This window comes from Muntiacus reevesi, chromosome 1 (genome assembly GCF_963930625.1).
Source record: "Muntiacus reevesi chromosome 1, mMunRee1.1, whole genome shotgun sequence".
In the NCBI taxonomy this organism is placed as follows: Eukaryota; Metazoa; Chordata; class Mammalia; order Artiodactyla; family Cervidae; genus Muntiacus; species Muntiacus reevesi.
The window spans coordinates 164,872,134-164,893,214 of record NC_089249.1 but is presented as its reverse complement, the minus strand read 5'-3'; the positions used below and the strand labels follow the sequence as shown (position 1 = coordinate 164,893,214).

General features: G+C 57.0%; 2 protein-coding genes across 2 annotated transcripts in view; both read right to left on the bottom strand.

Annotated features, from left to right (window-relative positions):
* Window positions 1-3,262: 3,262 nt before the first annotated feature.
* Window positions 3,263-21,081, bottom strand: part of LOC136164704 (bone morphogenetic protein 8B) — a 30,566-nt gene continuing 12,747 nt past the window's right edge. Inside the window, exons 2-7 of the mRNA XM_065930061.1 lie at window positions 17,301-17,490; window positions 16,728-16,876; window positions 8,707-8,907; window positions 7,898-7,977; window positions 7,310-7,420; window positions 3,263-3,412 (exon numbers count right to left, since the gene is read on the bottom strand). Of these exons, the coding sequence (XP_065786133.1) occupies window positions 3,263-3,412; window positions 7,310-7,420; window positions 7,898-7,977; window positions 8,707-8,907; window positions 16,728-16,876; window positions 17,301-17,490 (881 nt within the window). The remainder of the gene's footprint in view (window positions 3,413-7,309; window positions 7,421-7,897; window positions 7,978-8,706; window positions 8,908-16,727; window positions 16,877-17,300; window positions 17,491-21,081) is intronic.
* Window positions 13,173-14,726, bottom strand: LOC136164699 (succinyl-CoA:3-ketoacid coenzyme A transferase 2, mitochondrial-like). Its single transcript, XM_065930047.1, has one exon. It carries the CDS (start codon window positions 14,724-14,726, stop codon window positions 13,173-13,175), a length of 1,554 nt encoding a protein of 517 aa, XP_065786119.1.

The following is a 21,081-nucleotide window of genomic DNA, read 5'->3' as shown; positions in this document are numbered from 1 at the left end:
GCCCGGACCTTTAATGCAGTGAGAACACAAGTCCTGTCCTCAAAGGATTGTGGTGTGTAAATGTTTTAGGAAAAAGCACAGCTCTGAACAAACACCATCACCCACAAAATACATTCTCAGAAGAAGAAAGTTTTAGTGACCAAGCACAGAAGGGACTCAAAACTAGCAAATTCTTTTGTAATAAAACCAACAGATACCAGTTGTTAAGTAGAATCTGCCTGCAATGCAGGAGACCCAGGTTCAGTCCCTGGGTCAAGAAGACTCCCCTGGAAAAGGGAATGCAACTCACTCCAGTATCCTTAGGGGCTTCTCTGGTAGCTCAGTTGGTAAAGAATCCACATGCAATGCAGGAGACCTGGGTTCAATTCCTAGGTCAGGAAGATTTCCTGGAGAAGGGCTAGGCTACCCACTCCAGTATTCTGGCCTGGAGAATTCCATGGACAGAGGAGCCTGGTGGGCTACCATCCATGGGGTTGCAGAGAGTTGAACACAATTAACTTTGACCAGTTGTTAAATATTTATATGCCAGAATGGTACTAAATGTTTGTGTACACAGATGATCTTTTTAATAGCTTGGAAGGAGAGAGCCACTATCCTGCTCTACAGAGGAAGAATACCCAGGATTCAAGTCCATTTGGCTTCAAAAATCTGTGCTCTTGTTATGCCTGCTGCATCTTTTCCTATTTCTTAGGAAATTTTCCAGAACATGTTACTAGCCTACCTTGGTTTGAAACAGTGAACCTGGATGACTTGCTCTTGAGGCCAGGATTACACTGCAAATAGCAAAACTTCTGTGTTTCTCCTTTCGCTATTTCCCCCCACATCCTCCTTACCTGTCAGCTGTCATTGACTTCCCATTGCTGTCAGTGGGTCTGAACTGACCACCTTTATTTATCTTTCTAGTTTGGCCAGGTAAACAAGCCAGGCCCTGAGCAAGAGAAAGGGAAATGGTGGCATCTCTCCTGCCACTGCACCGCTTGGCTGAGCAAAGATAACTCTGGATAAAATACATGGGCCTTGTGTTCATTTACTGCTGTGGCATCACTCAGGGTTTTTCCTGTTTGATTTCACTTAGTGACTGGGTGGCAAAAGTTGCTGAAGTCTGACTACCAGGTACATAAACAATAACACTTTTTCAGTTGTTCTGGATGAAAAAGCAAGATTGCCGCTCCATTCCTGCTAAGCACTGCTTGGTTGGGAGGTGAGGTGTGCTCAGCATCTGCCAACCTTTGGGTAACCGGACAGACATTCCTGGTGTACGTACCCCTAACTAAGCCCATTCCAGTATTCTTGCCTGGGAGAATCTCATGGACAGAGGACCTGACGGGCTACAGTCCATAGGGTCACAAGAGCTGAACATGACTGAACGACTAAGCACATGCACAGGAGACTATCTTTGCTGTTGGGACGAGAAAACTCTTAGGTAAGTACTAGAACAAAAACAGGTTCCACCTTATGTGCCAGCTCTGATTCATGATGGCCACCTGAGCTCCACGTTCAGGGTTACCAGGTTGCCTCTGGGCTCAGTGTGAGACAAGCTTGGCAGACACAGTTTCCCAGGCTGAAGGTCCTTTGCAGATCAAAAAGCTTAATATTACAGATGGAAAATGAGGCCTAGAGGAGGAAGTCAAAAGGCACATCCCTAACATGTAGGCCAGAGCCTAGATCCCTACACTGTTGCGGAGCTCACTGCTTTCCTGTGTCCATGTAGGGGTCTCTTCCGGCGCACTGGCTCCCAGAGCCCTTCCCAGGTCCAGGCGGAAGGGCTGCTGTCCCGCAGCCCAGCCCCCTCCTCCACCCCTGCTGTGCTCCTGGAGACCCTCAGGGCACAGAGTGAACTCCCGGGGTGTCATCCTGGGCTGTGCCCCTGGGTTGGGGCGGACCCAGGATCTGTTTTTAATGATATTTTGGGGTTTGGACAGCTGGGTTCTGTCTGCTCCACCAGGTAAAATTACAGGCTTACCAAGTCAGAAATCAAATAAACACTCCAGCTGCCGGTGGCTGCTCCAAGGAGAACAGTGGTTTCCGGAACCTCCCCACCCAGCTCGGCCTAATTGCCACCTGTCATTCCCCTGGGACGCGGGCCTTTTCTTTGGCTCACAGACCCAAAGAAACAGGACGGGACTCTGGGGCACACAGGGTGACGCAGACTTGGGTGACCAGTCTGTTTTTGAGAACTTCTGGACACAGGCAGGTGCTGACCAACCCTGCCCTCGCCCCATGCCTGGCCACAGGCCACCCAGTGTCCCTGGGTGCAGTGAATTGCTCCTTAGCAGGAGAAGGCAGGCAGTTTTCACTCTACATACAACTCTAATCTGTTGGTGGTGGCCACCTGAGTTTGGTGCTGATCACTTTGAAATTCTCTCCAGAGTTGAATGAAAAAATGTCAAGGTTGATAATTGATGACTGCCGTGCGGAAAGTTAAGAGAAACTTTGTCACCCTTGCTGGGCATTATCATCCTGGGCCACCCAATGTATCCACCATACTGGGCTCAGCGAAAAGGTAACTTTTTCACAGAGCTGAACTCCTGATTGTTCAACACAGTGACTGACAGATGGGGTCAATGAAGCCCCCAAGATTTTTTGTTTCGCCAAAGTGTCCATGCAAGGCACATCTTCCCCAGACAGCAGAGACAGATCAAGGCAGGAGGACAGGGAAGGTAATTGACACTAGCCTTGGCCCTAAATCATGCTATTCATTCAGCTCTTTCTGGAGGTGACCCACATGCCTCCTTGCGGCCAACAGTCTGGTCATTCAGATGCACAAATATAGAAAACTGAAGATGACTCCACGTTCTGAGTGCCCAGAAATGCCCGGTTTTGCACCCGGGAGGGTCAGGCAACTGGAGATGGACCAGGACCTGTCTGCACATCCCCAAACCCAGTACTGGGTGGTGAAGGCCCTGAGGTGGCCATCCTGGACTCCAGGTGCCTCAGTTCACCCCACATCCGCCCGCAGCTGGGCCAGCAACGGACAAGAGTGGGACCTCAGACAGGACTCTCTGTCAACCCCAAAGAAAAGTCAGCCTGAGCCTCTGGGGAGGGAGCTGGGGTAGAACCCTGCTGGATGACTGAGACCACCATGCAGAGTTCCACCAGGGCATCAGGCACGCGATGGGGCAGGGGGCCTGGGGAGGACCAGCCCATCGGCGGATGTGGGCAGGGGAGGGGGGCCCTCACTGCCGCCCTGCCTGAGCTGTGACGGCGCTGGGGGACTCCTGGCCCCCGCGCCCGCGGAGGGCCGGCCGGCGCGGGCGGGGCTTCAGTGGCAGCCGCAGGCGCGGACCACCATGTTGCGGTGCTTGCGCAGGATGACGTTGTTGCTGCTGTCGTAGTAGAGCACGGAGGTGGCGCTCAGCTTGGTGGGCGCGCAGCACGCCTTGGGGACCGCGTCCGGCTTCATCAGGTGCACCTGGCGGGGAGGGGGCGGCGGGCAGAGGCGTGAGAACCGCGGGCTCCTCCCGGGACCCCCGTCCCAGCGCCCAGCTCCTGCCGCCTGGGGCTCCGCCGCTGGCCCCTTCCCAGCTCCATCGCCCCCCCACCCCGCCTCTCCCTTCTGCCCCCGCCCCCTCCCCCTTCCCCCGCAGCCCGGCCGGGCAGGTGCTGGCGTCAGCTCTGCCCCGGCCCCGCCCCCTTGACCCCCGCCCTGCCCACTGCCCTCAGGCTCGGACTGAGCATCTGGGGCTCCTGCCACAGCCCCTCCCCTTAGATGGGGCGACCCTGACCCTGCGGGTTCCCCGCACCTGTGCCAGCGCCTGCCTGGAGCGGCTGCAGCACCGCCTCCCCGTCCCCCATCCCCTCTGCCCCTCCGTCCCTGATCGCTTCTATAACATCCCTGATCCTGTCTTGTCCGCATGAGCCGTTTCTGGTCCATTCTTCCTTCCAGGCTGGGAGCCGGTGAAGGAAGGTCCCTGTTACACCTCTTAAGGCCCAGACTTCCAGCTTACTCTTGGGATATCTGACACCTTTGTTTCTCAAAGCACCTCCACTCCTGTAACAACCTCCAGGCAGGGACTGTTCTGGGCGGATGACCGCTGGGGGCACAGGGGCTGAGTCACCTGCACAGTTGCATGGCTGGGCCGGGAGAGGGGAGAGGGTCGGGAGTCCCTGCTACCCTCCTGCAAACAGCTCTACTCCTAAAAACAGCCCATCTGAGGAAGCTGGGGCAGCCTCTACACAAGTGTTTAGGCAGAGACTCGGCAGGATGAGCGGCAGTTCATACTGGACTCCTCATTAGGGCGCCACAGGGACAGGCCCTGAAGGTACCCCCAGTCAGTGGGGGCCTGAGAGAACAGGGAACCTGCATCCATCCACCAGACCTCCCAGCCCTCACTGAGGCCGATGAGCAGGACCAGGATGAAGCTGTCTGATTGGGGGAGGGGGGTGTCCTGTCCAGCAGCTTGACCCAGGGGCCCCAGAACCCAGCCTTGTCCTGGGAGCCCCAGCTCGGAGCCAGCCTGCTGCCAGGACCGTCAGCCAGGCACCAGGCTGGCCTGGGGCCCAGAGCCTCTCTGAGGCCCCAGGGGGAGCTGAGGCCTCTGTGGGGATGTCCAGCCAGATGTCCAGCACTGCTCCCCAACTTCCGAGCCTCCACCTGGGGTGGCTGGGCTCCACTTGCATAGGCCCACATGAAAGAAGCCAGGCAACACTGCCCACCTGTGCCAGCCAGCCATGGGGCTCTAAGTAGCTGGAAACCTGGGAGGGCCTTTCCTGGGTTGGGACCCTCAAGAGAGGAGTCGGCACCACAGGGGTGCAGCTGTTCTGGAAGTCCATCTTCACCAGCTTCACCAGGTGATCGACAGAGAGGACGGTCTTTGCCCTGTCTGCACCGAACAGACTGACCTGAAGCCTAATTTGCCTTTCCATTCAATTCACTTAAGAACCATGTGGGAGACCAAATCAGAGGCTCTGTAACTTATTGCCTGTGCATCCTTGGGGAACAGTCATGCATCTGCGGGACTCAGTTTTCTCCTCTGCCAAATGGGTATAATGGTATTTTCCTCTCTTCCAACACAAATGTATTTCACATGCCTTGTGCCAACCCTACCCAGGTGGAGAATACAAAAGTGTCCCAGACATGGTCCCCACTCTCATCCTCAGCAGGAGAGGAGGGGAGACGGGAACATTCCAGCAAACACCCAGGACCCAAACAGCAGCACAGCACACAGCAGCCGTCCTCGCTCTGGGAACATGAGCACTGGAGACCAACCCTGGCTGGGAAGGACCCAGAGACAAGGCAGCAGGGTGAGCAGCAGGAGCTGGCCTGGCCCAGGATGGGAGAGGAAGCCCTGGGCAGAGGCAGGGAGGTGCGGGCACTGGGACGTGGGCTGGGGGGCGCTGGGGAGGTGTGTAAGCCAGTAAGGGGCCCCGAGGCACAGGCCAAAGGCTCAGACTTCTCCCCAGGGATAAGGGATGCCACGGGGGGTTTCCTGGCCCAGAAGGAGGTGCTCACATTTGTGCTTTAGTGCCACCCTCTAGCTGCTGCATGGGGAACGTGGGGGGTGAGGCTGGAGGGACCCACTTCTTCCTCACCAGCCCCAGGACACCCTAGCCACCATCTCACCCCCCTCCCTCCCACCCAGGCTCCTTTTCCTCCCCAGGCTTCTCCAGGGAGGAGGCCCATCCTCGCCCACCTCTCCCACCTCCGCTGTCCCCCCAGAAAATCTCTTCTGTTCTCACAACTCGGAGACTCCAGATTTGCAGCCCCCCCAACTTCTCACGTAGGGTCCTGCAGGGTCTCACACACATGGGGGTGGAAGCAGAACCGCTGATTCCCTCCAATCCTTTCTTCAACCCAGCACCTTCGCTGCCCCCTCCTCGTCCTGGGGGAGGGTCTCACCTGGAGGCCTGGGCTCCTGCCCTCCTGCCTCCACCGTCCACTTCTCACCCCACCAGGTGCCTGGTCCTCCTGTCAGGACCGCAGCAGCTCCTCACTCCTCCCTGCCTCCTCCACCCTCGACGTCACGGGCTGTCCTCCTGCAGCTGCCAGAGATGCTTCCAGAGAGTGCCCAGATGAGGCCCTGCTTCTCTGAAACCTGCTCCACCCCTCAGTTTACTTGGGATTAAATCCACCACCTGCCACCTTAGGAGGAACCCGGGGACAGGCCCTGCCCACCCCAACATCACCTGCCTCTGTCCTCCTCCCCTCCAAGCCAGGGTCCTTGAGCCCGCCCAGCTCACCCCAGTCTTCCCTTCCTCAGGGGATCCATGGTCTTGGCTGTTCCTTTCCTCCTGTGTTCACTGACAGCCTCCCCCGAGGGCAGCCACTGCCTTGACAGCACCTAGCACAGAGCTAGCCTCCCTCCTGCTGACTGACAGCTGGGGGACTGAGGGGCGGGGCTGCTGCAGAGCCAGGGGACCAGTCCTGGGGGGGCAGTGCCGTCATCACTCGTGCCCCCCTCACACCCTCATCACCCCTGAGATTCTGCAAGGAAGGCGGCTCCTGGGGGAGGGGGTGTCCGGCAAACCCCACGTGACCACCAGGAAAGGAGGCATCACCGGGGGTCCAAGCTGCGCTCTTAACTCACTCACTCACTCTGTGGCATCACCTTGAACAGCCTCTAACTAGAGTACCCAGGTCAACGTTCTAGAAATAAGCCTCAGCACACACACACAAAAACCACTGCAAACACTTAGCAATAAGCAGCCTCAACCATGTTCCTACTAGAAACTTCCAGCATTTAAAGTCACCCCAGACACCAGGGCATCAGAAGCCCTAAGATCTGTAGAAACACAAAGAGCGAGAGGGACCCGGAAGGAAAAGGAGAGGGACGGGAGGGGCAGCCGAAGCCAGAGGGCACAGGGCGCCCCTGAGTCTCCTGCGGGAAGAGAGGACAGAGTGTCCACGTGCGTCCCCCAGCCGGACCCCCGGGGCGTGTGTCCCACACAGGAGGCCGCACTCGACAGTGAACACGGTGCACGTGTGTGTCCCTGGGGCACAGGTGGGCGTGTGGGACGCCCACCTGTCCTGAACGTGCTGGGCCTCTGACCACCAGCAGGCAGGCCCACCCAATGGATGTGAATGCCCCCCATGTGCACGTGGAGTGCACACGTGTGTGTGTGTGCACACCAGTCAGCAAGAGCCTGCTGCACACTGTTCAGGTGCATGGGAGGCAGGGTCTCCACAGAGTGGCCACACAGGGGCGGTCTCCGTACGGCTGTGGGATTTCACTGCACGTGCAGGCAGGAAGGTCTCCATGTGAAGAAGGCTCCCCGACACAGCAGTGCCACCATCACCTCCTGGTTGCACGCCCCGCTCCCCGGGGCGAACCCCTCCCCCGGGTGTCGGGCAGGAGGGCGCGGTACTGACCAGGGACTGCAGGATGGCGTGGTTGGTGGCGTTCATGCAGGAGTCCAGCGGGAAGGAGCACTCCCCTTCACAGTAATAGGCTGAGTAGCCTTGGGGGGCGATGACCCAGTCCTGGGAGGTAATGGGAGAAGGTGAGTCCCATCCACGCCCCCTCCCAGCCCTTCATCCAGCACCTGTCACAGCGCGACTCAGGGCTGCCCCCTCCCTCCCTCAGCCTCAGGACACCTCCCGGGGTCGAGTGCCCCCCCCCGCCAGGCCACACATCCACCAAAGTCCCTCGGTGGGCAGAGCTGGGCACGAGCTCCGTCCCCTTCAGGCGTCTCCCCCGCCGCCCCGGTCACAGCCCCCCCGAGGCTCTGCCCACCCTGGCCTCAGTTTTCCTGCTGCAGCTCTGACATTTTACAGCTGAGGACTCGGTCTCCATATTCATGGTTTCACAAAACAGCACTTTTCACTATCAAAGCAACACATTCTCCCTTTAGAGAACTTGGAAAACAGAGGAAAATAAAGACAATCCAAGTTCTCTGGGATGCACTTGGGGTCTCCAGGTGGGGACGGTCTTTAGGAAAGAGGAGAGTCTGCACTCACCAGCCAGCCCAGGTCCTGGAAGCTCACGTACAGCTCGTGCCGACGGCACACCTGCCGGCCGTGGGAGCCGTGGACATCATCTGCGGGGACACGAGGGGCAAGGACTTTGCTAGGCTGCTGCTCCCAGGGCAGGGACGCCATGACGCGCACATTGGTTGGATAATAAATGGTGGGAAACTAACCCATTTGGTCTCATGAAGCCCATGTCTGCAGCTCTGCTGGTGCCATGACCCAGTTCAAGAACTTTCGATGGCTCTCTATGGTTGCGGTCACCCCACACTCAGCCCAGCCTCCCCTGACTTTCAGCCTGTGGGGTCCTGATAATCCAGTAAAAGCCCCGGGGGCCCTCGGCCGTCCAGGGGCCCCTCCTCCTCTCCCTGGAGTCACCCCGACCTCCTCCACCTGTCCTGCCATGCCCATTCCACAGGACAAGTGGCTCCCACTGAGGCCAGGCAAAGGTTGGCTCCCGTGGAGGAAGGGCCCCTGGTGGCCTTGACCCGGCGGGGCTCGGCCTGGTGGGGTGACCTCACACACACACCTGGAGCCTGCGGGGCGCCCGGGGCAGCACAGAGGCCCGCAGGGGCCCCTGGTTCTGACAGAGACCAGGGCGAGGCCTGCTGAGCCCCCGAGGCAGAGAAGGGACTCGGGCGGTGTGGGCAGCAAGGGCGGATGCTCAGAGCCCCGGAGACTGTGGGGCGTCGCTCCGCAGGGGCAGGGCAGAGGGTGTCAGGAAAGGCGGCGGGGTGACCGTCGGCCTGACCGCGCTGAGGCCAGAGGGGCTCCGTCCCCGCCTCCGTCCCCAGGCTCACCGAAGATCCCCGGCAGTTTGTTCGGGGGCGGCAGCTCGTTGGTTCTTTTCGGCGGCCTCCTCTTCAGGGGCCTGACCGCTCGAGGGGCTCGGGCGGGGCCCGGGCCGGGGCTCGCCCTGAAAAAGGTGACCACGAAAGGCTGTTTGGAGCGCGGAGCCTGTCGCCCCAGCAGACCGGCCAGGCCAGGATCCACACTGCGCCCTGAGATGGAGAGAGCAGAGAGGGGTCACTCGGGGCGGGCGCTGCGCGGGGACACAGCGGGGACCTCTCTGGGGGCGGGCCGGCAGCTCCAGGCTGAGACCTCGGGGGCCCCACTGGGCCTGGGTTTCCGCCTCTGAAGCCCCGGGTCCCCAGTCCAGCCCCAGCCCTCAACCTCCCTGCCCGCTCTCCCCCCACCCCCCTGCCGGGGCGGCGCGGCCACGGGGTCAGGGAGGGGCCTCGCGAGCGCAGGGTCGGGATTAGTGATGACTGAGGGCGTCTCTGGTGCTAACAGCGCTTTACAGACTCCAGTCAGTTCACGTGAGGCTCTCAGCCGGTCTTCACGGTGACCCCGGACCCATCATCTCACTGAGAAACAGCTGCTCAGTGACTCCCAGAGCCCCACTGCCGGGGACTTTCAGAACCAGGGTCAAACCTCTATTGTGGGGCTCTAGCTCCCACCCCATCCTTCCTGGGGATCAGTGTAGGATTTACAGCCCTCATTGGGGAAAGGGCGGGCTCAGTGCTTGCTCTGCTGATACTGCCCCCTAAAGCCCCTAAAGGAGACCCCAGGCTCAGCAGGCAGAGACATTTACTCCAAGTCGCAGTCGGGTTCAAACACAAGCATCTAATCCCAGAGCCCAAGTTCTTGTCCACTTATGTTCTTAGCCATCAGGTCTGTGGTTTAAAAAGGAAGACAGAGAAAAGGCTGCGGGCAAAGACACAGCTGGGGCTTTAGCCTCAAAGCAGTGATGCCTGTAAAAGCGGAATTTTACCCACATCCGCCTGGAGCCTGAGGATGCAGGAAAAACACACTGATTATCCCTGGAAAAGTCAGCTCCACCAGTAAAACTATCTTCCTGTACCTCTTTGTATTCCCAATGACCTCTTGTTTTTTAATTGTCAAAGTGATATAAAAACAACTGTAAAGAAACACAAAAAATATCACCCATAAAACCCCTTCCGCACTACAATATACCATTTTTACATTTTCTAGGCTTTCGTTTTTCATGTTAATTTAAATTGTGAGCATAGTGCTGCAACTGCTGAAGTCCGTGTGCCTAGAGCCTGTGCTCTGAAACAAGAGAAGCCACCACGGTGAAATCCTCAGGCACCACAACAAAGAGCAGCTGCACTAGCCGCAACCAGAGGAAGCCCATGCACAGCGACAAAGATCCACACAACCAAAATAAAAAATAGTTTTTAAAAAAATTTTCCGCAAAACAAAGAAATCCGTATTTTTTCCCCAATTTTTCCACCTAAACATTTTCTCGGTTCTTAAGTCTCAACTATGAACGTTTCAAATATATAAAATTCCTTTGAGTAGATCTGAATATTTAGATATTAGTTCATCTTTAGACATTTAGGTTATTTCCTGGCTTTCATCACAAAGATGAGAATGTCTTTTCCTTTTCCATAAAGGGAAAATGTCATTTCCTTTCCTGATGGGATTTTCTCAGACTAAACAACAGGGATGTGACTACAAACTCACTGTCACATTTCTTAAAACACAAGGCGGAGCATCCCATTTCCACGTACATTTCACCCCAATGTTGCAACACTGATGCACAGGCATGTACACACATGCACATAAATGTATGTGTACACACACACACAGGCGTGTTGATATGAAGCAAGTGTACACATTAGCGGGTCGGTCTCATGATCTCCACTGCACACGACATGTCAAGGACATTGCCTGCCCCACACACAAGTTACCTCAAAGGTCACCCCTTACATGGCTGTACTTTATGCCCAAGTCCAGGGGCCAGAGTTGACTGAACAACCAACTGGCCAGAAACTGACCTTTGCCCTATGACATCACCTGCCACAACATGCATTGGGCCCATCAGAGGGCTCAGCAGAGATGACCCTGCTGAGACAGGAGCTGACACTGAAGGGGCCCAGGGAGAAGCCGTTCGGGGAGTTTGGATCACGGCAAGTGAGGGATGCAGGAAGAGCCGGCCCATGAGGAGGCGAAGCCACAAGACACACAGCAGCCCCTGTGCAGAGGGAAAGGGCCCGAGGGCACCAGGAGGTGGCCAAGGAGTGACACAGGCAGGCGGACGGCTGTCGGCCACGCGGCACTGGAGTGGAGCTCCACGCCCAGCGGACATGCGGGGTGGCCTTGGCCCAGCAGCCCTCCGGGTCTGTGTGTGCAGCTCCGGGCCTGTGAGTCCCTGGAGAGCCCTGTCCACGGACGGGCCAGGAAGACCTTCAGTGCCCCGAGGCTGGGCCCACTGTAGGCTTTTCTTTGTGCAACTGTCTGATATTGGGGTCTCCTGGGCGCAGAGAGGTGGGGTCACAGGGCAGGCCTGGGCTGTCCAGGTGGTGGCCCCCAGGCTGCCTGACTCTGGCAGGACCCATTCGAGAAAGCAGAGCGGGAACTCCAGGAGCCTCCAGAGTCCCCACTCTAGACCTGAGCTGTGAGGGTGCCGGCAGGCACGCTGTCCCTCTGCAGGGGACGAGGGTGTGTGGCCACGCCTGGAGATGGGGGCCACTGTGGCCTTCCCTCCCCCACTGCAGGCACAGATGAAGATGCTGCTCTTCTGGGCCAGGCGGGCCCCCGACACGTCCAGCCTCCTCCCATGTCTGAGTCCTCCCCATCAGGGCCCGGGTGTCATGGCAGCTCCCCTGCCCGTCCCATCCCCGGGGACTCAGCCCCCTCTGCCTGGGCCAGGCCAAGGTCGCTCCCATCCGTCCCCAAGGCCTCTTTCTGCCCTGGGTGCCACCTGACCCTCCCTGCAGCCCCCGCCCCCTTCTCAGCCTTCAGTCATGGGTGTCCATGTTGAAGGACAGTCAGGATGCCTGGGGACCCTTGGAGGGAAACCAGCTGTGACCAGGCGTGCTTTTGTCCCGCAGGTTGTTTCCTCACCAAGAGAACTAGGAACGCAGTGCTTTTCCTTCTTTCTACTGTTGACCAGCCCTCTCACTGCTCTGCTTCTGGAAACCTCTGCCTGTCCTGGCTGCTGCTGGAAGACCTCTCGCGACACCCAGGGCACGTCAGGTCCTCGTCTCCAGAAGCCCCGGAACGTGCTGCACCGCCCACCCGGTGATGCCCATCCCCTGCCCGCCTGGTGACGGTCCCCTGACACCCCGTGGCTGTCCCTTCAGGGGCACTCTCTCTATTCCAGGATCTGGGCCTCCCGCCAGGGTGAGGCTCCAGGGAGGCCTCTCCAAAAGGCCTTCCTTGACCAGCTGGAGCTTCGTGTTCTTACCCACGAGCTCCTGTGCAGCCCTTGGGCCTCACTGAGAAAGCCTGAATTCCACGGCAGGCCTGAGTTTGAACCCTAGACACATACACACACACACACTTTTTTTTCTGTTTAGCTTGTGAGACTGTGGATTCAGGATGAAGTACCTCTCTGCCTCTCTTGAGTTTCAAGGGAGTATGAACAAAAGGCTGGTTTAGGCTGTGACAGAGAGGAAGGGTCCAGTGTCTGATCTGGATGATCTGAGATGAGAAAGCCCACTGAAGTCCATCTGTCAGGTTTGTAGACCCCTCCCATCCTAAGCCAAAGCCTTTGGAGGCATACGGCTGGGCTGTTTATTCAGAGGGGACCACCCCGCAGAACATTAGCACTCACGGTCTCTCCCCCTTCAATTGCCCCTGTGACCAGTTTACTGGCTGCCTAGACATTCTTGCTTCCCTTCTAGAGACATATGCTTAGCTACAAGAAGCAGAAATATGGGGGGCAGAGAAGGTGAGGCCACAATGAAAACAAACTTTGGGGACAAAATGAAAGGTCCAGAAGGAAAGTCAAAGGGGCCAAAGGAAAAAAAAGTCATTCTTTAAGACAGCATTTCTCCTGATCACAAATTCACATTTACATGTGTACGTTTTCATGGTTCTAGGAAACTCCAGACGCCGACTCTGGGTGGATTTGTTCCTCCCCCATCACTTTCCCTATGGTTCATGATTCATTCATGCCAATAGGCACTTCAGTGAAACCCTTTCTATGGGATCATCTCAAACCGCATAGAATTTAATGTAAATATAACAGACAGTGAGAAGGGCGATGGGAGTAGAGCTTTCTCAGAATTCACAGGACATACAAGGTCAACGTCTTTGCTTTCCTTTGGTTTTTAATTAAAGGCATGTCTCTCCTGAGAGAACAAAGCCTATCCAGGGGCAGCCAGCCTGGGATGGCAGGACAAAGCTGCCAGATGCTGGTGAAATGTACAATTGTGACTGTGGCTTCCTTGGAATGCAGTCCTGGGAGGTGAAGGCAGAAGCACACACTCTGGGACCGAGGTTCACTCTTGGGTTACATTTTGACCTGCTGCATGGGTCTGAGGTTCGGGGAGATGGCAAAGGGGCTCCCCGTGCTCTTTTTGATGTCCTCCATGGTTAGGCCGTCCCAGAGCTCAATCAGGGTCAGTCCTGTCTTCTTGTGCACGTCAAACACGGCCTTCTCGGTGATGATTCGGTCCACACACCGCTTCCCAGTCAGCGGCATGGTGCACTTCTCCACGATCTTGGGTTCGTTGGCCTTGTTGCAGTGCTCCATGGTGACCACCACGCGCGTCTTGGAACTGGACACCAGATCCATCGCACCCCCCATGCCTTTCACCTTCCTGCCGGGTATCATCCAGTTAGCCAGGTCACCGTATTTGGAAACCTGCATGGCTCCCAGCAAGGTCAGGTTGATGTGTCCCCCCCGAATCATGGCAAATGACTCATCGCTGGAGAAAAAAGAACCCCCGGGAAGAAGGGTGACTGTCTGCTTGCCCGCGTTGATGAGGTCCGCGTCCACCTCCTCTTTTAGTGGAAAGGGACCCAAGCCCAAGATCCCGTTCTCACTGTGAAGGTGCACGGTGATGTTGGGGCTGATGTAGTTGGGGGCCAGGAGAGGGATGCCGATGCCCAGATTGGCGTACATGCCGTCCTCAAATTCAAGAGCCGCCCGCTTGATGATCCGTGTCCTTATGTTATCTGAAGACTTGCATATTTCATCATCCTCTTTCCGGACAGTTAAACGCTCAATTCTTTTCTCATATTTTTCCCCCTGTATTATGCGATCCACATAAATGTTAGGAACATGGATGTCTTCTGGGGCAAAGGACCCCACGTCCACAATTTCTTCAACCTCCACCACGGAGGTTCTGGCAGCTTTGCACATGGGCACGTTGAAGTTCCTGGCGCTGGCCCTGAAGATGACATTTCCTGCCCAGTCGGCCTTCCAGCCTTTCACCAAAGCAAAATCGGCGGTGATAGCATGCTCCAACAGGTAGTGCTGCCCATGAAACTCCCTCACCTCCCTGGGCTGGCTGAGGATGGCGATGTGGCCGTCCGGTAAGTACCTGATGGGTGCGCCTCCCTCCTGGACCAAGGTCCCATAGGCCGTGGGGGTGTAGAAGGCGGGCACACCGGCGCCCCCCGCGCGGATGCGCTCGGCCAGGGTGCCCTGGGGCGTGATCTCCAGCTCCAGCTCACCCGCCAGGTACTGGTGCTCACAGAGCGAGTTCTCCCCCAGGTAGGAGCAGATGATGCGGGTGATCTGCTTGGTCCCCAGTAAAAGGCCGAGACCGAAGTTCTCCACCCCCACGTTGCTGCTGACCACGGTCAAGTCCTTCACGCGGGTCTTCAGCAGCGCCCCTATCAGGTTCTCCGGGATCCCGCAGAGCCCGAAGCCTCCGATCATGATCCTCGAGCCGTCAGTGATGTCTCCCACGGCCTTCACCGGGTCCGTGTAGAACCTGGCGCGCGCGCGGGCGCTGCAGGAGAAGCCGCACGCGCCACCCTTAGCCAGCGCGCGCCCCGAGCGAAAGGCGGGGACCCGGCGCCCGAGCACCGACGCCAGGAGCCGCAGAGCCGCCATCGTCAGCTCCGTTCCAGCTCGGGCTCCGGGCCCAGCGGGGACAGTCGGGGACAGGAGGCAACCGTGCGTCCCCGCCCGCGCGTCACAGAGCAGGGGGCGCCCAGCCGTGATGCGCCCGCCAGGCTGGTTCCCGCCGCTCCGCTCGGTCTCCGCGCTCCGAGGGCCCAAGGGGCCGAGCTTCCCGGGCCGCCGGGCAGGAGGCGGGACCGCCTGGATCGTCTGGATCCAGCTCTGGTCTGGAGGTAGCTCGAAGACCGCTAGGCGACGTCCCTCCCGGGAAGCCTGGGCGCCGGCCTCCTGCCCTCGCCATCGTCACCCTTCCTCCCAGGCACGCTACTCCCATCGCCCCCCACCCCCCAAAAAATCCTCCCCTGGGTCACGGGCTCCAACACTTGTGTCCCCAGCACTCCCGGTCCTGGAACATTTCCACGGATGTCCAGCCAGACCTCAAGGACACCCCCGCCGAAAGAGACCTCTTGCCTTCCTGCCTCAAACCTGCTCCTCGTCTGTTTTTCCCCAACTCGGGCAAGAACACCACCAAACCTGTTAGAAAGAGCCACTGGCTCAGTCCTGTCACCTGCGTCTTCTCCAAGCACCCTCCTCTGTTCACGCTGGACAGGTTCCCCCACCCCCAGCTCCCGCCGCGACCCTGTGAGCTCTGGGGCCTCTCTGACTTCACTTTCGTCCCCCAGAGTCTACTCTCCTGACTGAAGTCAGGGGGTCTTTATTTATGCCTAAGACAAATGAACTTTTCATTTTACCATAGTTGAGATTCATAGACAATACACCAAGATAGTACAGAGAGTTATACACTCAGCCCAGGTTTCCCCTGGGAAGTGTTAACATTTAAACAACTATAGTACCTTTGTTACCCACTCAATGGACATGAATTTGAGCAAACTCCGGAGAGAGTAGAGGACAGAGATCTGCGGGCTTCAGTCCATGGGGTTACAAAGAGTCAGACACGACTTAGTGACTGAACGATGTTTGTTACAACTAATGAACCAGTACTGGTGTCTTATTATTTACTAAATACCATGACTGACCCGAGTTCGCTAGTTTCTCTAGTGTCTTTTTCCAGGATCCCACCCAGGGTCCTACATAGCACATAGTCATCACAACTCCTTATGCGCCTATGGGCTGTGAATTTCTCAGATTTCCCGTGGTTTTTGATGATCTTGACAATTTTTGTATTTGTATTCTGTGGCAAGTTCTTCAGTTTCGAGTTGTCTGGTGTTTTTCTCATGGTGAGACTGGGGTTCTGGGTTTCAGGGATAAAGACCATGGAGGTAAAGGGTTCTCATCTTCTCTGGAAGCTACATGAGGTGTTCATGGGAGCCCGAGCGCCTGGTTGAGGGGGTGCTGCTGAGGTTCCCCCATAAATTAAATTTACTGCCTCAGCCTGTGCATACTTTGGAAGCAGGTCACTAAGTGTAGCCCACATTGAAGGAGAGGGAGATGCTACAACCCCCGTGCCGGGGAGCATCTCAGAGGGTTGTTTTATAAAAAGCTTAATCAGAAAAAAAAAAAAAGCTGAATCAGATCCTGCCATCCTCCATTGCTCTTAAATAAAATAATACTCATTTCATGCTTCGTATTTTGACCACTTCTTTCAACCTCCTCACAATCGCTCCCTGGCCCCCCATGCTCCAGCCCTGGCGGCCCCTTATTGCACTTCAGACACACCAACCGTGGGCCCACCTTCAGGTTTTCTAGTCATACTACCGGGATAAAAGAGGCTCTCCCTCAAACACCTGCTGAATGAATGAATGAAGGCGTGAATCCTTACTTTACAGATGAGGAAACTGAGGCCTGGAAAGGCAAGCAACCTGCCCTACTGTTGTCCCACATGGAGGAACCCTCACCCTCTACCCACTGGGTCCCCTCGCCTGAGAAAGGCCAGCCCTCGGGGCCAAATGAGGGGGCTCCAGCTGTGACTGCTGCCAGCAGCTTCCTTGGAGGAGCCCCCAGGGGAAGGTTCGGGGCTGACCCCAGTCTTACCATCATCTGTCTCCACGTAGAGGCGGAGTCCCAGGTCCTTGTTACGGTTCAAGAGCCAGCGGTCACTGGCTGCTGTCACGTCCAACACCAGCCAGCCCTCGTCCCCAGATCGGAGCGTCTGAAGATCCAAAAAGAACAAGTCAGACTCCCTGTGGACACGAAAGAACAATTAACCGAGGGCCGGCACAGCTGCCTTTGTGTTTCCAGTGCCCGCCGGGGGACCATGAGTGGGGCATCTACCCGCCTGGCTCTGGCCTGGGTGCCTTCCAGGCCTTATTTCACTGTCTACTCTACAAAGGTGTTACAGAGCCCGTGTACAGATGGGGAAACTGAGGCTCAGGAGTTCAGTGACCCATCCATGGTCCCACAGCCAAGACAGTGAGGCGGGGACTTGAATCCAGGGCTGATGCTGGCCTGTCCCCATGGTGACACGAGGCCTTGGGCCAAACATCTTCTCTGAGGGTGGGCTGCCCAGGAAGCTCCCCTTCTGTCTTCTGGGAAATGCACCCCAGGCCTGGACCAGATGCTCCGACAGAGGCTTGCGCGGGTGTGTGGGGGGTGTGGGGCAGGCACCTGTTGGACTGCTCCGGGACCACCTCGAACATGCTGACGTGGAGCGTCTGGTTGAGCGGGTGGGTGCTGGGCAGCTTGTAGATCCGGAACTCCGCGGCCGTGACGGCCTCCCCGGCCGGGATCTGAGTCAGGTCAAAGCGGAACTCCTTCCAGTGGGGCTCCTGGTGGCCCAGGGCGGGGTCGCGCTCCACTGCAAGGCAGAGCGGGGCTGGCGGTCACTCGTGGTTCGGGCTCGGGCTCCAGGGTGGGAGCCGGGGGCCTGGGCAGTCTGGGCGGGCCTGACTGCCTCCTCGAGAACAGGCTTGTCCCAGCTCTGCCTCCTGGGTGCTCAGAGGGCCCCGAGAGCCGTGTGGTGAGATGCCTGGCTCAGCGCCCGGCACGCGCGGTGCCGCAGGGCAGCGACCACGGCTGGCCCCCGAGCCCCAAACCCGGCCTGCCCCGCTCAGCATCCTGCTGGACCCACAGATGGGGTACAGGACAGGTCCCTCCTCTGGGGAGACAGATGAGACCCAAGGCTGAAAAGAGACACAGCTGAGTGCACCTGAGTGGGACGAGGGCTCCCACAGCCCGCTGGTGTCTACATGGCAGGGGAGGGGAGATTGGGCGTGTAGCTGACTTCGGAGCTGGGCCTTGGGGGTGAGAGTGGATGTGCCGTGATGTCAAGGGAGAGGAAACCATAGCGCCAGGGACCAGCATGAGCAATGGCCGAGAGCTGAGGGACAATGGCACCAGCAGGGAAAACAGCAGCCGTGACACCCAGCAAAGGGTGAGAGGAACAAGCGGGAGAAGGAGGGGGACCTGAGGGAGATGTGGAAAGGACCAGAAGGCGGGGTAGGATGACAGCGCCCAAAGATGCTGTGTCAAGCATGGGGGAAGTTCAAGGGTCCCATGGCGTGATCTGAGGGGGCTTCCTGGAGGAGGCGGCACCTGAACTGGCCTTGAAGGACAGGAAGGAGTCTTGGGAGGACAGGCTTTCTAGGCAGAGGGGACCTCTACGCACAGGTGTGTGGAGCCGGGGCTCGGGGTGTGAGTCTGGCTGTGGCCTAAACGTGAGGGCTGGAATCCTGGCCTCGGAGCGTGGGTTGGGCTCTGCCCATGGAGGGCCAGGGTTCTGGGCAGCAGGAGTTGTGGTCTGAGGGTGGAGTGGAAGCTGTGTGTGGAGGCGAGGGTAAAGCCCAGACTGCAGGGGCCCAAGGCGAGCTGGTGGCGCGGCTGCTCTCACAGTCTGGGCGGGAGACCGCAGGAGTGGAGTAAACTCCACATTTCCCCAGCTGCCGGAAATGCCCAGGACAGTATATTTAGGGCATCTCACTTTAGCCTCCTGTCACTTTCAAACACTAAAAATCTGTGTTTCCACAAAGCAGAGGCGGGAGCCACCCTAAGCCTTCCCCTAAAACCAACACTGAGATTTTAATTACATGTTTGTGAGTCTTTTTAAAAATTCTCTCTCTGGCTACTGGACTCAGCGACCACAAGTCACCAGGCTGGTGGTGGAGGAGGATGTGGGAGCACTTCCTGTCCTCGCGGTGGGGACCTGGTCCAGGGATGGGCAAACAGCGGTGCTGGGTGGGGCCGGTGGACACACGTGTTTGGGAAGGAGATGGGCTTTTCATCCCCAGACCAGGGAGGAGGGAACAGAACCTCCATCGTCTGTCGGGGGCTGGACCCGCTGCAAATGCCCACCCATGGGCCAGGCTGTTTCGTGGGCAGCATGACACAGGTGGATTCAGGTCCTCCCACACAGGCAGGATGTGGAGGGCAGGGTTCTGGACCCTCGCCAAGTGATGCTCACCATGAATATCACTACATGAGTCCCCTCCTCCCTACAGACACACACACACACAGCTTTGGGGACAATTTCCATGGATTAGGTAACTGCAGAGACCACCTCTGTTACGTGGCTATGGAAGCGGCCCTGATCTGCAGGATGAAATAGGTCCAGGCTGTTGGCTCCTCCAGGGAGTGACCCCGAGAATGAAAAGGGGTCCCCCAGCCATGCCCTGTGCTGGACCCCTCTCAAAGCATCCTTGAGTGTATCTGCCCCCAAGGCACAGAGGGGGCTGACAGGTGGGTCCCTGGAAACCTGTCTGCAGGCCTGACACTGGTTCACGTTGGATCCAGGACTGAGGGAACCACCACGAACCTGCCAGCTCCATGGACACCAAGCTCCGCGGTCTCCGCATCCTTTGCTGACCTGGGGGCCCACATGTGCTGGGTCCAGAGAGCCCTGTTCCCCTGGACTGACCTCAACTCCCAGCTTCTGTGCTGTGGTTTGTGAAAGCGATGCCCACCCAACCCCCACCCCATAGTTCCCGCATAGGAAACTGCCTGCCCCAGCTATCCCAGGCAAGCGCTAGTGGTGGGACATTTTTAGGAAAATTATTTTCATTAGAAATTGGCTAGGGTTAGGGTTAGTGGGGAGGGAGGGAGAGGCCACTTTGGATTTGCAGCTTTTTCAGTGCCTGTGGCCTTGAGTTAGGAGAGAGATTTTTCCAAAAGTTGGTGTTCTAAGAAAGCATTTTTCTGGCATCTCTCTATCCACCTTGTTAACTGTGCAGACCAAGCCTGCTTCGGCCAGGGAGGCAGCCTAAGGCAGCCCAGAGGGCTCTGGCCGGGGGTCAGGGCTTTGGTGCAGGCCTGTCCCTGAACTAACCAGGAATGGACATTCCCCTCTAGACCTGGTCTCCTACCTGTTTGAACCAAGAATGAGGAGACAGCCCAGCTTTCCTCACGAGGTCATGAAAGGACTTTGTAAACAGTCAGGCAACCGACTGGGAGGAATGGTTGTTCAACAGGAGTTTGGGATGAGCTTGACTTGCATTCTCCTAACTTTGAGCGAAGGTATGAGAGGCCGTGTCAGCAGTTCCAAGGCAAAGGGGTGGAGGGGAAGGGGAGATTTTGAGTGATTGTTTTCTAAATAAATATACTCATCATTCATTTATTAATCCATTCATTTATCAAGTTCAATTTATAAACAAATGTATCAAGTTCTTACTGTGTGTGAAAGCATACTGTTCTGAGCACTGGGAACACAGCAGTGAACAAGACAGAACCAGACAGTGCATTCAAGGGGCGTTCCTGGTGGTCCAGTGCCTAAGACTCCATCCTCTCAATGCAGGGGGCCCAGGTACCATCCCTGGTCAGGGACCTAGATCCCATATGTGATTACTAAAGATCCTGGGGCTTCCCCTGTGGCTTGGCAGTAAAGAACCCGCCTGCAATTTTGGAGATACGGGTTTGATCCCTGGGTCGGGAAGATCCCCTGGAGAAAGGAATGGCAACCCATACTCCAGTATTTTTGCCTGGGAAATCCCATGGACAGAGGAGCCTGGTGGGCTACAGTCCATATGGTCACAAGGGTCAGATATGACTTAGTGACTAAACCACCACCATGCTACAGCTAAGACCCAGTGTAGACACATAAATAAATTTAAATATTCTTTTTAAAAGACGGTGCATTCACAGTGTTTCCAGTCTAATGGGGGAGACAGAATGGAAACAAACAAGACAAGTAAAATAGGGGGTGTCATTTCTATTGCAAGTGAACTACAGAGTGATCTGGGCTCAAGGAATTGGAAGGGGTGCGGGACTTGTCCATGGGTGCTTAGTATGACCTGCGAGAAGGAAATAAGTGCAGTTGTGCATATTCCCACATATGGTGCTGATAGGAATACCACGGAGAGGACTTCGGCAACATGCTTTTGCAATGTCCTGAATTTATCCTTTGACACAAGAGTTCCAAAGACACACTGGGAAAAATGTGAAAGGACAGCCACAAAGC